The 15522-nt window shown below is 48.5% G+C and overlaps 3 protein-coding genes across 6 annotated transcripts in view; 2 read left to right on the forward strand and 1 right to left on the reverse strand.

Annotated features, from left to right (window-relative positions):
• LOC143767208 (uncharacterized) overlaps positions 1 to 15522 on the reverse strand; it is a 521413-nt gene that overhangs the window by 278128 nt on the left and 227763 nt on the right. The window contains exon 1 of one of the 4 annotated variants that reach the window (XM_077255347.1): positions 1542 to 1593. The exons of 1 other annotated variant lie outside the window; for it this stretch is intronic. The gene's annotated coding sequence lies outside the window, so the exon portion shown is untranslated. Of the gene's footprint in view, positions 1 to 494; positions 563 to 1541; positions 1623 to 15522 lie in introns of those variants that run through there. 2 more of the 4 variants (XM_077255352.1, XM_077255351.1) reach the window with 2 other exon arrangements.
• The window catches only part of LOC143767306 (oocyte zinc finger protein XlCOF7.1-like), a 39983-nt gene continuing 26267 nt past the window's right edge, over positions 1807 to 15522 (forward strand). Inside the window, exons 1-6 of the mRNA XM_077255543.1 lie at positions 1807 to 1820; positions 6325 to 6451; positions 11745 to 11894; positions 13408 to 13587; positions 13670 to 13793; positions 13875 to 13972. Coding sequence (XP_077111658.1) covers positions 11817 to 11894; positions 13408 to 13587; positions 13670 to 13793; positions 13875 to 13972 — 480 coding nt within the window. The 5' untranslated portion in view covers positions 1807 to 1820; positions 6325 to 6451; positions 11745 to 11816. The remainder of the gene's footprint in view (positions 1821 to 6324; positions 6452 to 11744; positions 11895 to 13407; positions 13588 to 13669; positions 13794 to 13874; positions 13973 to 15522) is intronic.
• LOC143767238 (uncharacterized) overlaps positions 10514 to 15522 on the forward strand; it is a 388340-nt gene continuing 383331 nt past the window's right edge. The window contains exon 1 of the mRNA XM_077255425.1: positions 10514 to 11520. Within this exon, the coding sequence (XP_077111540.1) occupies positions 11422 to 11520 (99 nt within the window). The 5' untranslated portion in view covers positions 10514 to 11421. The remainder of the gene's footprint in view (positions 11521 to 15522) is intronic.

The raw sequence follows: 15522 nt of genomic DNA on the forward strand, positions 1-15522 counted from the left end.
ATGTGGAGCCGGCTGTACCCTAATGTGCAGAGTCCCGGTGCCCCCCAGGACTGAGTCCTGTCCCCTCTATCACACAGTCCCTGCTCCCCCATTACCGCTCACCAGTGCAGACTTCCCCCTCCAGCTCTTACATGTGGAGCCGGCTGTACCCTAATGTGCAGAGTCCCGGTGCCCCCCAGGACTGAGTCCTGTCCCCTCTATCACACAGTCCCTGCTCCCCCATTACCACTCACCAGTGCAGACTTCTCCCCCAGCTCTTACATGTGGAGCCGGCTGTACCCTAATGTGCAGAGTCCCGGTGCCCCCCAGGACTGAGTCCTGTCCCCTCTATCACACAGTCCCTGCTCCCCCATTACCGCTCACCAGTGCAGACTTCTCCCTGCAGCTCTTACATGTGGAGCCGGCTGTACCCTAATGTGCAGAGTCCCGGTGCCCCCCAGGACTGAGTCCTGTCCCCTCTATCACACAGTCCCTGCTCCCCCATTACCGCTCACCAGTGCAGACTTCTCCCCTCAGCTCTTACATGAGGAGCCGGCTGTACCCTAATGTGCAGAGTCCCGGTGCCCCCCAGGACTGAGTCCTGTCCCCTCTATCACACAGTCCCTGCTCCCCCATTACCACTCACCAGTGCAGACTTCTCCCTGCAGCTCTTACATGTGGAGCCGGCTGTACCCTAATGTGCAGAGTCCCGGTGCCCCCCAGGACTGAGTCCTGTCCCCTCTATCACACAGTCCCTGCCCCCCCATTACCCCTCACCAGTGCAGACTTCTCCCCTCAGCTCTTACATGTGGAGCCGGCTGTACCCTAATGTGCAGAGTCCCGGTGCCCCCCAGGACTGAGTCCTGTCCCCTCTATCACACAGTCCCTGCTCCCCCATTACCGCTCACCAGTGCAGACTTCTCCCTGCAGCTCTTACATGTGGAGCCGGCTGTACCCTAATGTGCAGAGTCCCGGTGCCCCCCAGGACTGAGTCCTGTCCCCTCTATCACACAGTCCCTGCTCCCCCATTACCGCTCACCAGTGCAGACTTCCCCCTCCAGCTCTTACATGTGGAGCCGGCTGTACCCTAATGTGCAGAGTCCCGGTGCCCCCCAGGACTGAGTCCTGTCCCCTCTATCACACAGTCCCTGCTCCCCCATTACCACTCACCAGTGCAGACTTCTCCCCCAGCTCTTACATGTGGAGCCGGCTGTACCCTAATGTGCAGAGTCCCGGTGCCCCCCAGGACTGAGTCCTGTCCCCTCTATCACACAGTCCCTGCTCCCCCATTACCGCTCACCAGTGCAGACTTCTCCCTGCAGCTCTTACATGTGGAGCCGGCTGTACCCTAATGTGCAGAGTCCCGGTGCCCCCCAGGACTGAGTCCTGTCCCCTCTATCACACAGTCCCTGCTCCCCCATTACCGCTCACCAGTGCAGACTTCTCCCCTCAGCTCTTACATGAGGAGCCGGCTGTACCCTAATGTGCAGAGTCCCGGTGCCCCCCAGGACTGAGTCCTGTCCCCTCTATCACACAGTCCCTGCTCCCCCATTACCGCTCACCAGTGCAGACTTCTCCCCTCAGCTCTTACATGTCGCCGCTTCCTATGCACAAAAAACCCTTCACTACAAACACCCACCTCCTGCTCCTCCCCCCAGGTGACTGATCACATGACTGTGACATAATCACAGGTCCTGAACGCACAGTACCCAGGCATATAGCCATTGTTCCGCCTATCTGAGGTGATTATATGAGGTCCTCCCCCGGCTCCCCGGATCCTCCTCTGACTAGACTGGAGTCTCTGCAGTGAGGTGTTCCGCTCTTCCCCTCCGCTCTAGCAGGTCAGTGCTGATAGGACAGAATGGAGTTGGTTCCAGGACCCTCATAGTCTCCATTGTAGTCGCTTCTTCTGGATTTATTTCTTTTTATAGAATTATTGCAGGTTATAATGGCGCAGACATCACAGGTCAGAGGGGAAGGTTCTTTACACTGCTTGGTATTTTATGAATTTGGGCAAAATCATTTTCTTTCCTGATCTATAAAATTAACGTTTTAATTGTGGCTTTTTGTAATATAAATAATTACACTCTGCTCTGATCATTCAGTGTCACCAGAATGTGACTCTTCCCATCTGTCACCGTCCTGTCCGCAGCTGCGACATTGTGAGGAGTGGGAGGAGCTTCACAGGGAAGGGCGCAAAAGAGCGCCACCGACAGTCATCATAAAAGAGTGCCACCGACAGTCATCATAAAAGAGCGCCACCGACAGTCATCATAAAAGAACGCCACCGACAGCCATCATAAAAGAACGCAACCGATAGTCATCATAACAGAGTGCAACCGACAGTCATTATAAAAGAGAGCAACCGACAGTCATTATAAAAGAGAGCAACCGACAGTCATCATAAAAGAGCACCACCGACAGTCATTATAAAAGAGAGCAACCGACAGTCATCATAAAAGAGCGCCACCGACAGTCATCATAAAAGAGCGCCACCGACAGTCATCATAAAAGAGCACCACCGACAGTCATCATAAAAGAGTGCAACCGACAGTCATTATAAAAGAGAGCAACTGACAGTCATCATAAAAGAGAGCAACCGACAGTTATCATAAAAGAGCACCACCGACAGTCATCATAAAAGAGCGCCACCGACAGTCATCATAAAAGAACGCCACCGACAGCCATCATAAAAGAACGCAACCGATAGTCATCATAACAGAGTGCAACCGACAGTCATTATAAAAGAGAGCAACCGACAGTCATTATAAAAGAGAGCAACCGACAGTCATCATAAAAGAGCACCACCGACAGTCATTATAAAAGAGAGCAACCGACAGTCATCATAAAAGAGCGCCACCGACAGTCATCATAAAAGAGCGCCACCGACAGTCATCATAAAAGAGCACCACCGACAGTCATCATAAAAGAGTGCAACCGACAGTCATTATAAAAGAGAGCAACTGACAGTCATCATAAAAGAGAGCAACCGACAGTTATCATAAAAGAGCACCACCGACAGTCATCATAAAAGAGCGCCACCGACAGTCATCATAAAAGAACGCCACCGACAGCCATCATAAAAGAACGCAACCGATAGTCATCATAACAGAGTGCAACCGACAGTCATTATAAAAGAGAGCAACCGACAGTCATTATAAAAGAGAGCAACCGACAGTCATCATAAAAGAGCACCACCGACAGTCATTATAAAAGAGAGCAACCGACAGTCATCATAAAAGAGCGCCACCGACAGTCATCATAAAAGAGCGCCACCGACAGTCATCATAAAAGAGCGCCACCGACAGTCATCATAAAAGAGCACCACCGACAGTCATCATAAAAGACTGCAACCGACAGTCATTATAAAAGAGAGCAACTGACAGTCATCATAAAAGAGAGCAACCGACAGTTATCATAAAAGAGCACCACCGACAGTCATCATAAAAGAGCGCCACCGACAGTCATCATAAAAGAGCGCAATCATAATTTACAACACAAAAGTGACAAATTATTACAGAGATGTCCGGGGTCACAGGAGAACTGGTGTAATTTTTGCCACTTTTGTGATGTAGATTCTGATGATTACGTCACTGGCAGAGACTTTTGCACATACAGGAAAAGCTAAATTCTTTCAAAGCTGAACAATCATAGCTCTGTGTAAATTTTTTTATATTACGAAAAGTGATAACAAAAAATGTTTTTATTAATTAAAAAAAAAAAATAAAAGCACAACATGGCTGAGCTTTCGCCCTCTCACACTTCATTAAAGGGGATAACCAAGACTTTATGAAAAACAATAAGTGTATCTAAGCACAAACATGTATGTAATTGCTACTTAACTGCCTGCTCGGCGCCGTTCTTTCCCGTCGCAGAGCGGTCACAGACCATTCCTGCTGGGTAATCAGCTGTCTCTACTGATGTCATATACAGGTCCTTCTCAAAAAATTAGCATATAGTGTTAAATTTCATTATTTACCATAATGTAATGATTACAATTAAACTTTCATATATTATAGATTCATTATCCACCAACTGAAATTTGTCAGGTCTTTTATTATTTTAATACTGATGATTTTGGCATACAACTCCTGATAACCCTAAAAACCTGTCTCAATAAATTAGCATATCAAGAAAAGGTTCTCTAAATGACCTATTACCCTAATCTTCTGAATCAACTAATTAACTCTAAACACATGCAAAAGATACCTGAGGCTTTTAAAAACTCCCTGCCTGGTTCATTACTCAAAACCCTCATCATGGGTAAGACTAGCGACCTGACAGATGTCAAGAAGGCCATCATTGACACCCTCAAGCAAGAGGGTAAGACCCAGAAAGAAATTTCTCAACAAATAGGCTGTTCTCAGAGTGCTGTATCAAGGCACCTCAATGGTAAGTCTGTTGGAAGGAAACAATGTGGCAGAAAACGCTGTACAACGAGAAGAGGTGACCGGACCCTGAGGAAGATTGTGGAGAAGGACCGATTCCAGACCTTGGGGAACCTGAGGAAGCAGTGGACTGAGTCTGGTGTGGAAACATCCAGAGCCACCGTGCACAGGCGTGTGCAGGAAATGGGCTACAGGTGCCGCATTCCCCAGGTAAAGCCACTTTTGAACCATAAACAGCGGCAGAAGCACCTGACCTGGGCTACTTTTTTCTGATGAAAGCAAATTTTGCATGTCATTCGGAAATCAAGGTGCCAGAGTCTGGAGGAAGACTGGGGAGAAGGAAATGCCAAAATGCCTGAAGTCCAGTGTCAAGTACCCACAGTCAGTGATGGTGTGGGGTGCCATGTCAGCTGCTGGTGTTGGTCCATTGTGTTTCATCAAGGGCAGGGTCAATGCAGCTAGCTATCAGGAGATTTTGGAGCACTTCATGCTTCCATCGGCTGAAATGCTTTATGGAGATGAAGATTTCATTTTTCAGCACGACCTGGCACCTGCTCACAGTGCCAAAACCACTGGTAAATGGTTTACTGACCATGGTATTACTGTGCTCAATTGGCCTGCCAACTCTCCTGACCTGAACCCCATAGAGAATCTGTGGGATATTGTGAAGAGAAAGTTGAGAGACGCAAGACCCAACACTCTGGATCAGCTTAAGGCCGCTATTGAAGCATCCTGGGCCTCCATAACATCTCAGCAGTGTCACAGGCTGATTGCCTCCATGCCACGCCGCATTGAAGCAGTCATTTCTGCCAAAGGATTCCCGACCAAGTATTGAGTGCATAACTGAACATTATTATTTGATGGTTTTTTTGTTTGGTATTAAAAAACACTTTTATTTGATTGGACGGGTGAAATATGCTAATTTATTGAGACAGGTTTTTTGGGTTATCAGGAGTTGTATGCCAAAATCATCAGTATTAAAACAATAAAAGACCTGACAAATTTCAGTTGGTGGATAATGAATCTATAATATATGAAAGTTTAATTGTAATCATTACATTATGGTAAATAATGAAATTTAACACTATATGCTAATTTTTTGAGAAGGACCTGTAGACAGAGCAGAGTCTTCTTTTCTGCTCCGCTCTGTCGACAGGGTGGGACTGCTGATGTCATTCTGATTGACAGCCCAATTCCCACTGCCTAAGTAGGGGAGCCAGCTGTCAATCAGAATGATATTGCAAGTCACACCCCATTGTGTCAGTAGAGGCAGCTGAGTTTCGGGCAGGAGCAGTCTATGGTCGTTCTGTGCCAGGGAAGAACGGCATCAGGCACAACAAGCACAGTGTTAGTAACTACCTTCCTGTTAGTGATTAGGCACAGTTTTTGGTTTTCCGTAAAGCTTTAGATATACAGTACATTTTTAGACTGGTATACAAAATTCTGTTCTTCATGAATTGGGGCTGTAATCTTCTGTAACTGTCTACCAATAAATAATGAAATTCCGCCATTCTAGTGGTCTCACTACAGCGATGACTAGATCAGAGTTCCTGCACTGAGGTTCATGATTTCTGTGCACACAGCACTGTCTATATGGACGTTATCTATACAGCAACGCCATTCTAGCTGTCTCATTACAGGGATGACTAGATCGGAGTTCCTGCACTGAGTCCATGATTTCTGTGCACACAGCACTGTCTATAAGGACGTCCTCTGTACAGCAACGCCATTCTAGCCACCTTACTAAAGAGATGACTAGATCAGAGTTCCTGCACTGCGGTTCATGATTTCTGAGTTAGGGCCCCATTTTCACCCTATAAAAATTTTGACTGAGGTCATATAAATATTCACACCAAGCAGGGAAGGAGGAGGGTGAATGTGAAAAGAGGAGGTGCCCATCTGACTGGATCACACTGTCTGAAGGTATAATAAAAACTATTTTTTGTGTCTTGTATAGGAGATTGGGGACATACCAACAACATACTGTAACCGAGGCTTATAGGTGCTGGACGTACTTTACATGGAGAAAACCTGGTGACAGGTTCCCTTTACAGCCAGTCCCTTGTTTTGATAGTGATCCATTGGTAAGAGCGAGCAGTCTAACATCAGTTCACCTGTCTGCATTTGCACACCCTCAGTATGTGATGGGATTCATTATGCAAACTAGGGGGTAGGTCAGAGAGGGATCAGTGACCTGTCAGCAGTCTGCATTGTGAATATCTAATCAGAGCACCACATACATGAACCCCCCCTTAGGACCCGAGCATATCATTAACACAAAACTGAGAAAAAAGTTATAAAAATAATCTTTATTTATATAGCGCCAACATATTCTGCAGCACTTTACAGTTTAACAGTTTCAAACACAGCAGTCATAAGTAACAACGTTAACAATAATACAATAATTAAAGCAAAATAAGATGACCCTGCTGGTGAGAGTTTACAATCTACAATGAAGTGGGGGAAATAAAAAGTACAGGTGTGTATTTACAATGATGGTCCAGCCATCTTGAGGGAGTGGGGGATAGATAAAGTTAGTGAATGAGCTACACACACACACCCACTTACACATAAAATGACTTTGAATAGGGAATGTGGTAGGCTGCTCTGAACAAATGTGTTATGAGGGAGCGCCTAAAAATGTGTAAGTGTTGGCTGGTCCTAATATCTTGGGGTAGAGCATTCCAGAGGATTGGCGCAGCGCGGGAGAAGTCTTGGAGTCGAGAGTGGGAGGTACGGATTAGTGCAGAGGTTAGTCGAAAGTCATTTGCAGAGCGCAGCGATCGGCTAGGCCGGTAGACAGAAATGAGGGAGGAGATGTAAGGGGGTGCCACACTGTGGAGAGCTTTGTGGGTGAGAACAAGTATTTTGAATTGGATCCTGTAATGAATGGGCAGCCAGTAATGACTGACGAAGAGCGGACACGTCCGAGTAACGATTAGCCAGATGGACGACCCTGGCTGCTGCATTAAGGATGGACTGGAGAGGGGAAAGTTGAGTAAGGGGGAGGCCAATTATTAGAGTGTTACAGTAGTCCAGGCAGGAGTGGATCAGGGCAACAGTGAGGGTTTTTGTTGTCTCCATGGTAAGAAAAGGTCATATTCTGGAGATGTTATTTAGGTGTTCTTTAGGTGGGAGGTGAAGGAGAGATTGGTGTCAAACATAACACTCAGACAGTGCGCCTGCTGCCGGGGTGTAATTATGGCGCCACCCACAGAGAGGGAAATGTGAGATTTAGGGAGGTTAGTAGACAGCGGGAGCAGAAGAAGTTAAGTTTTGGAAAGGTTGAGTTTCAGATACAGAGCGGACATGATGTTGGAGACTGCGGACAGACAGTCACTGGTTTTCTGTAATACAGCGGGGGTAAGGTCAGGGGATGACGTGTATAGTTGTGTGTCATCAGCATAAAGATGGTACTGAAAGCCAAATCTGCTGATGGTCTGTCCAATTGGGGCCGTGTAGAGAGAGAAGAGAAGGGGGCCAAGGACTGAGCCCTAAGGTACCCCAGCAGTGAGGGGATGAAGTGGAGCCAGCGAACAAAACACTGAAGGAGCGGTCAGAAAGATAGGAAGAGAACCAGGAGAGAGCAGTGTCCTTAATGCCTAGTGACTGGAGACTAAGATTAAGAAACAACCACAAGACAGATTTCATCAACTAAGGTATCATTTTATTCAGTATAACGGTGCCGACCTGACACTGGGTGTAGGTTAGTATACACAACCGTGCTGACAGGTTACCTTTAAAAGAAGAGTTAGTGCAGAGATAATGCATTATAATACTCTATCAAGCATTATAAAATATCAGATTGCAGGCTGGTCCCGATGTCTTCTTTGGTAAATACGATCCTTCTCGGTCAAGGGCCCCGGAACAGCAAGTCTGACAGTCCATAATCATAAAAATTTCAGTAGTATGTCCTTCTTGGTATGGACCCTGGAAACAAAGTGTCCATGTCCATTTTATCAATAGGGCCCATAGACCAATGCAACAGTAGTCTTCCGTTGAAACACTGTTCAGAAACGTACAGTCATTGTGTGGAGGATTACAACAACCCTCCGAGAGTACCAGCATCTGCTATTCCAGCAGAAAAGGCTCAACACAAAATTCAACAGAAAAAAAAATTCAAACTCAGCCGCTCTCAGGCATCTTCCACCTCCTAAGGTGTAGAAACAGTCCCACGGATTTTTTCTTTCAACCAACACGAACTTATGATTCGCAAACAGTCCTTACTGTGGATGGGGCAGTCCGCTCCCAAACGGGATTTCACTGACAATGTCTCTCTTGATGAGTATGAGGCAGCTTCCCGCAAACTCACAGTATCCCAAGAACAAAGAACCTTGAGCCTCAGGACATCACTACCTCCACAGCTTTTTCTGAGCCTTCCGCCTGTTCACCATGAAGGCGGCCCAGGTGGGGGATGGTGGTCTCCTCCATCTCCAGGGCTGATCTGGAAACTGTCTTGGCCCGGGGTCCTCCTCCGTCGTGACAGTCCCACAGCGCACCTGGTCAGGGCCATAGTTGGTCACCATGAATTTCTGGACCATCTGCGTCACTGTGGCCCTGCGGCCTTCCCCAGGTCCTTGGCTGGTAGAACCCGACTCCTCAACCTACGTTTGCGACAGGCTAGATGCCTGCACCTCACAAAGAGATTCGGACAGATCATAGGGGAGTCTTCCTCTTCCTCATACTATACCAGCCGCTGATCAGGTGCCATCTCTTTCTTGTAGGAATTGACAGTCCTCGGTGCCAACAAGAACTCTTCGGGGGGCCTCCTTAGCCCACTTCTTTTGGGCCTCTATCCTGGCTCTCCACTCAAAGACCTTCTGGTCTGATTCCAATGTATCTTCCCACATGTAGGGACACACCACGGCTGCGACATACCAACCCCGCCGACACTTGCACTTCACAAAGTACACTATTTCACAGGGGTATAAGCTGTGAAGTCGTGAAGACACGTACCTCCGCTTCACCACATTGCGGCTCACGTATATTTCATCCCCAGTTCATTCTTCCTCTAGGAACCCATATCCTCTCTTAATATTTCTGGGGCAGCTGAGGGTTGATGTTGGTAGCCTGCGAGGGGTGGCAATATCTCTGGCCCCTTCACAGGCAATTTTTATCAATCCAGAGTTGTCTGTTTAGCCTTTGAGGGTTTGAATTTATAGGGGAATCCTACCTCATTTGTTTTTCTGGAGGTTCCTCGTAAATTCACAAGTAAAGGGTAAGCAAACAGTTGTGAGCTGTTATTAATAGTATTTTCCCAGATTATTAATATCAGCCCCCCAGCCATGGGCTTTCCCTCTGCAGGTTATAAAAATTACGCTGAAGCCTACACCATTTTTTTTTAATTGAATTCTTAATCTTACAAAGGAGGTATACCACTGATGCTGAATACAACTCCCATCATTGTCGCCTGGTTGTGCTGATCTCAGGGAGACCAAGCAACAATGATGAGCTGCCTTCAGCAGCCAGTGCCTGGGATCAGCGCAAACTGTACTGCTTCTTCCCAGGCCGCAAACTAATACATGGATGTCACACACGCATGTCACATGCACACAAATAGATGGCACATAGATGCGGAAATAACCAGTACTGTTTTTTTTCTATACAAGGAAGTGTGAAGGAGGCCTTTTAGTGACCAACATACAGGACCTGTGATGATGTCACAGTCATGTGATCAGTCACATGAGGAGGAGCAGGATGGAGCTTGTAGGAACTGAAGGGTTTTCTGTGTAGGAAGCAGCAACATGTAAGAGCTGAAGGGAGAAGTCTGCACTGGTGAGCGGTAATGGGGGGGCAGGGACTGTGTGATAGAGGGGACAGGACTCAGTCCTGGGGGGCACCGGGACTCTGCACATTAGGGTACAGCTGGCTCCACATGTAAGAGCTGAAGGGAGAAGTCTGCACTGGTGAGCGGTAATGGGGGGGCAGGGACTGTGTGATAGAGGGGACAGGACTCAGTCCTGGGGGGCACCGGGACTCTGCACATTAGGGTACAGCCGGCTCCACATGTAAGAGCTGGGGGAGAAGTCTGCACTGGTGAGCGGTAATGGGGGGGCAGGGACTGTGTGATAGAGGGGACAGGACTCAGTCCTGGGGGGCACCGGGACTCTGCACATTAGGGTACAGTCGGCTCCACATGTAAGAGCTGAGGGGAGAAGTCTGCACTGGTGAGCGGTAATGGGGGAGCAGGGACTGTGTGATAGAGGGGACAGGACTCAGTCCTGGGGGGCACCGGGACTCTGCACATTAGGGTACAGCCGGCTCCACATGTAAGAGCTGAAGGGAGAAGTCTGCACTGGTGAGCGGTAATGGGGGAGCAGGGACTGTGTGATAGAGGGGACAGGACTCAGTCCTGGGGGGCACCGGGACTCTGCACATTAGGGTACAGCCGGCTCCACATGTAAGAGCTGAGGGGAGAAGTCTGCACTGGTGAGCGGTAATGGGGGGGCAGGGACTGTGTGATAGAGGGGACAGGACTCAGTCCTGGGGGGCACCGGGACTCTGCACATTAGGGTACAGCCGGCTCCACATGTAAGAGCTGAGGGGAGAAGTCTGCACTGGTGAGCGGTAATGGGGGAGCAGGGACTGTGTGATAGAGGGGACAGGACTCAGTCCTGGGGGGCACCGGGACTCTGCACATTAGGGTACAGTCGGCTCCACATGTAAGAGCTGAGGGGAGAAGTCTGCACTGGTGAGCGGTAATGGGGGGGCAGGGACTGTGTGATAGAGGGGACAGGACTCAGTCCTGGGGGGCACCGGGACTCTGCACATTAGGGTACAGTCGGCTCCACATGTAAGAGCTGAGGGAGAAGTCTGCACTGGTGAGCGGTAATGGGGGAGCAGGGACTGTGTGATAGAGGGGACAGGACTCAGTCCTGGGGGGCACCGGGACTCTGCACATTAGGGTACAGCCGGCCCCACATGTAAGAGCTGAAGGGAGAAGTCTGCACTGGTGAGCGGTAATGGGGGAGCAGGGACTGTGTGATAGAGGGGACAGGACTCAGTCCTGGGGGGGGCACCGGGACTCTGCACATTAGGGTACAGCCGGCTCCACATGAGAAAGCCAAATCCTAGTGGAGAAAGTCACCAGATCCTATCACTCACTAGGATTCAGTCACAGCCATATATGTGGTGTGCGGCTCTGCAGGTGGAGGTAGGTGCTGGAGATTCACTCTTACTGGGCGCAGGGGACATTAACCCCCTCAGTGCTGAGCCTGTGATAAATCTCTGTATGTGACTATAATGGGACTGTGTGTTATACCGGGGGCAGGACGGGGCCATGACTGGATGTAGTGATCATGTGACGCCGGTAACAGCTCCGCAGATTTCTTACATGGGATCTTTATGATGTTACATCGTCATCTTCTCCCCATTCAGGTCCCCACAATATTGGATCCTCTCAGTGGAGATCTTCTATATAAGAGAATTTTCATAACTGACCCAACAAGGATGGATAGGGACAGGGACAAGATGGCGGAGAGGATATTACACCTCACCCTAGAGATCCTCTTCCGGCTTACTGGAGAGGTGAGAGATTCTGATGACGTCACATTACATCATTCTTATCTAGGGGAATAATAGATGGACATGACATAAGGGTATTCGTGACCCATGTGAGCTTCGATTCTTACCTTTGTATCCTCATAATCTCCCTAATCTTTGTAATAGAAGCCCCAATAAACACACCACACTTAGATTGGATTAATTGGCCACAGCAACCTTTTATTAACATTTAATACAAAACAATTTAACAGCCTCCTAGAGGGGGTGGTCACCGAAGCCCCAAAAGTATAATCCGCAGGTTTACTATTTCCACCTGCCACGAGCTCAGAAGCAGCTATTAACCAACCTGGCTAATTTCCAAAACCATTAACCTCGGGTCCAATTATAATCCCTCCCATGGGATTATTTAAACACCCGTCCACATGAATCCACCCGGGGAGGGTCCAGAACCTCTTGAGATCCCCCCCCCCCCTGCGATCCACCAACTTCGAGGACCTCCCCCCATGCTACAAATATGAATGTTCTGACCCCTTAAACATTTATGTCCCGCCACACCTTCAGACCTTTCTCAATACCCTCCTGAACCGCCAAACACCACATGTCCATGCCGACGGCATTCAAATGAATTCCATCCTTCTTCCAAAATTCCCCTTCACCAGACTCCAATTCCACATGGCGCACCACCACCTCACCATTACGCACCATAAAGTGAGACACCACTCTATTTACTTCAATTCTCGCTTTATTCACCCCATCAATAGACCGAGCCCCCCACCAAACCCTTCTGGGAATGATATCTGACCAAATTGCCAAAACCCTAGGGAACATTGTCCAAATCCACAATATTACAAACTTGATATTTTTAATCAGTTCCCTACAAGGCCTCTTACCCAAATTATTCCCCCCAGATATATAACCAGCACATCCGGGACACGTTCTAGACGCGCAAATTGGTGAAACTCTTGGAGTAAATGTTTCCAGACCATCCCTCGCTTTCCAATCCAACGTAGAATTGCCAAATTCATTGAAAAACCCATCTGTCGCCCATCGGGATGGACTGCTGCCCTCAATGCTGCCCAGAACACAAACAAATGTCCCATAATCCACATGAGCAGCTGTCCATGTTCCCAAACAAAAGAACACTTTGAATCCTCAGAAACTCACACTCACCTCAAACTCAAGACAATCTCTGGGCGAACATATGACCGAAACCTTACAGACTCCCAACGCCCAATAGTTTTCACCACTTCCTCACCCAAACCCATCCTGGCCGCCTCCGTACCTGCCCCAATACGAAATGAATGCCCTATGTATTCCTTTGAAGAAATGCCATCAAGTTCCAAACAATACTTAAATATAGACACGAACCTAAAGTGCGATAAAAAGAAATCATCGCATGGACTAGCCACTGGTCATTCAGCACGCCACCCCAATTCATAAAACATTTTATACAACCCACTGGACATATTAACATCTGTCTTAACGTTCTCTTTTTCAGCATATCGCAAGATTTATTAATGTGTCTTTCTATAACCAGGATTACACAGTAGTGAAGAAGACCTCTAGGGAGTGCTATCAGGAACGTGTCTCTGAGGGATGGGGAAGACCCCTGAGCCCAATCACAGGGCCTCCACCTCACCCCCTGATAAATGAGGACATCAATGACCAGAAGATCCTAGAACTCACCTACAAGATGATTGTGCTGCTGACTGGAGAGGTGACACTGCTGGGAATGCTGGGACATTATACAGTAACATTATGAAGGAATGGAGGGATGACGGTATCTTTGTATGTGTCAGGTTCCTATAAGGTGTCAGGATGTCACCGTCTATTTCTCCATGGAGGAGTGGGAATATTTAGAAGAACACAAATATCTGTACAAGGACATCATGATGGAGGTTCCCCAGCCCCTCACATCACCAGGTAATAGACAACTAAATACACACGGCCTATAATTATCTGTATGTAAAGAATGAATTCAGTCCCTGTATGTGTTTCCTCCAGTTCTATCCAGTGAGAGGACAACACCAGAGAGATGTCCCCGTCCTCTTCTTCCACAGGATTGTAAACAAGAAGATTCCAATGTTCCTCAGGATCATCAGGTAGATGGAGAGAAGATGTCATGAGATTTTCCATATGACGTGTAGAAGGCTGTGAAGGTCTTGTGTTCAGTCTTGTTTTATCCACCTGTATAAGGGAAGAGTCAGACGGCCGTATAACGCATGTATTTCTATGCAACTGTCTCTCTTTGACCACACACCTAATATCATGCCTCAAGTACCAACAATGAGCAATAGCACAACCTCACTCTACAGCCCTCCATATAGTAAACATGCACTGCAACTACACTCTATTGTATACATATGAATCACCTAGAAACATCTCCCAAGACTCCTCCCAGCTGCAGGGCTGACCCTCTGTAACTCTCTCCTGCCCAGCTGAAGGGCTGACCCTCAGTAAATCTTCACTGCCCAGCTGTAGGGCTGACCCTCTGTAACTCTCTCCTGCCCAGCTGAAGGGCTGACCCTCTGTAACTCTCCACTGCCCAGATGCAGGGCTGACCCTCTGTAACTCTCCACTGCCCAGATGCAGGGCTGACCCTCTGTATCTCTCCACTGCCCAGCTGCAGAGCTGACCCTCTGTAACTCTCCACTGCCCAGCTGCAGAGCTGACCCTCTGTACCTCTCTGCTGCGGGGCTGACCCTCTGTAACTCTCCACTGCCCAGCTGCAGGGCTGACCTTCTGTAACTCTCCCCTGCCCAGCTGCGGGGCTGACCCTCTGTAACTCTCCACTGCCCAGCTGCAGGGCTGACCTTCTGTAACTCTCCACTGCCCAGCTGCAGGGCTGACCCTCTGAAACTCTCCACTGCCCAGCTGCAGAGCTGACCCTCTGTAACTCTCTCCTACCCAGCTGCAGGGCTTACCCTCTATAACTCTCCCCTGCCTACAGTCCATAACCATCACATAAAGGTGACTGCAATAAACCATAGCATTAACCATATAATGACAATACTTTTTATCAGTATCCTGTAATTACAGTATATCTCCTTCTCCTCATTGAGGGACACAGACCGTGGGTGTATGCTGCTGCCACTAGGAGGCTGACACTAAGTGATACAAAGAAAGCTCCTCCTCTGCAGTATACAGCCTCCTGCTGATTCTCAGCTAACCAGTTCTTGCTTAGTGTCCGTAGGAGGCACACGGACGGGTCTGCTATTCAGACCCAAAACTCTTTATTATTTTATTTTTACCTTTTACATTTTTGATTTTACTTTTTACAACGAAGGGGCGACTGGTCCTTTCAAGGCTCCGATCTCCCCGAACCATCAACAGGCGAGCACGGACAGTGTCGCCTCTCCGTATCCTCTCCTGCAACGTGCCACGCCTGAGCTGATTCTTAGGGGCGACGGGTCCCTTCAAGGGCACCAATCTCCCCGCACCCTGAACTGACGAGCACATGGAGTGTCGCCTCCACGTACCCTCTTCCCCAGCCAGGCCTATTGCCAGACAACTGGCCCTGTCCACCTGGGGACTTGAACTCCGTGGATGTACAGAGGCCCCTCTCTCTTTGGCGTCCGAGCAGCCCCCACTGCACCACCGCTGTTAAAGTGGATGGCACAAGGAGGCGGACGGTCCCTCTCCACCTCCCTAA

Source organism: Ranitomeya variabilis, chromosome 4 (genome assembly GCF_051348905.1).
Source record: "Ranitomeya variabilis isolate aRanVar5 chromosome 4, aRanVar5.hap1, whole genome shotgun sequence".
Taxonomy (NCBI): Eukaryota; Metazoa; Chordata; class Amphibia; order Anura; family Dendrobatidae; genus Ranitomeya; species Ranitomeya variabilis.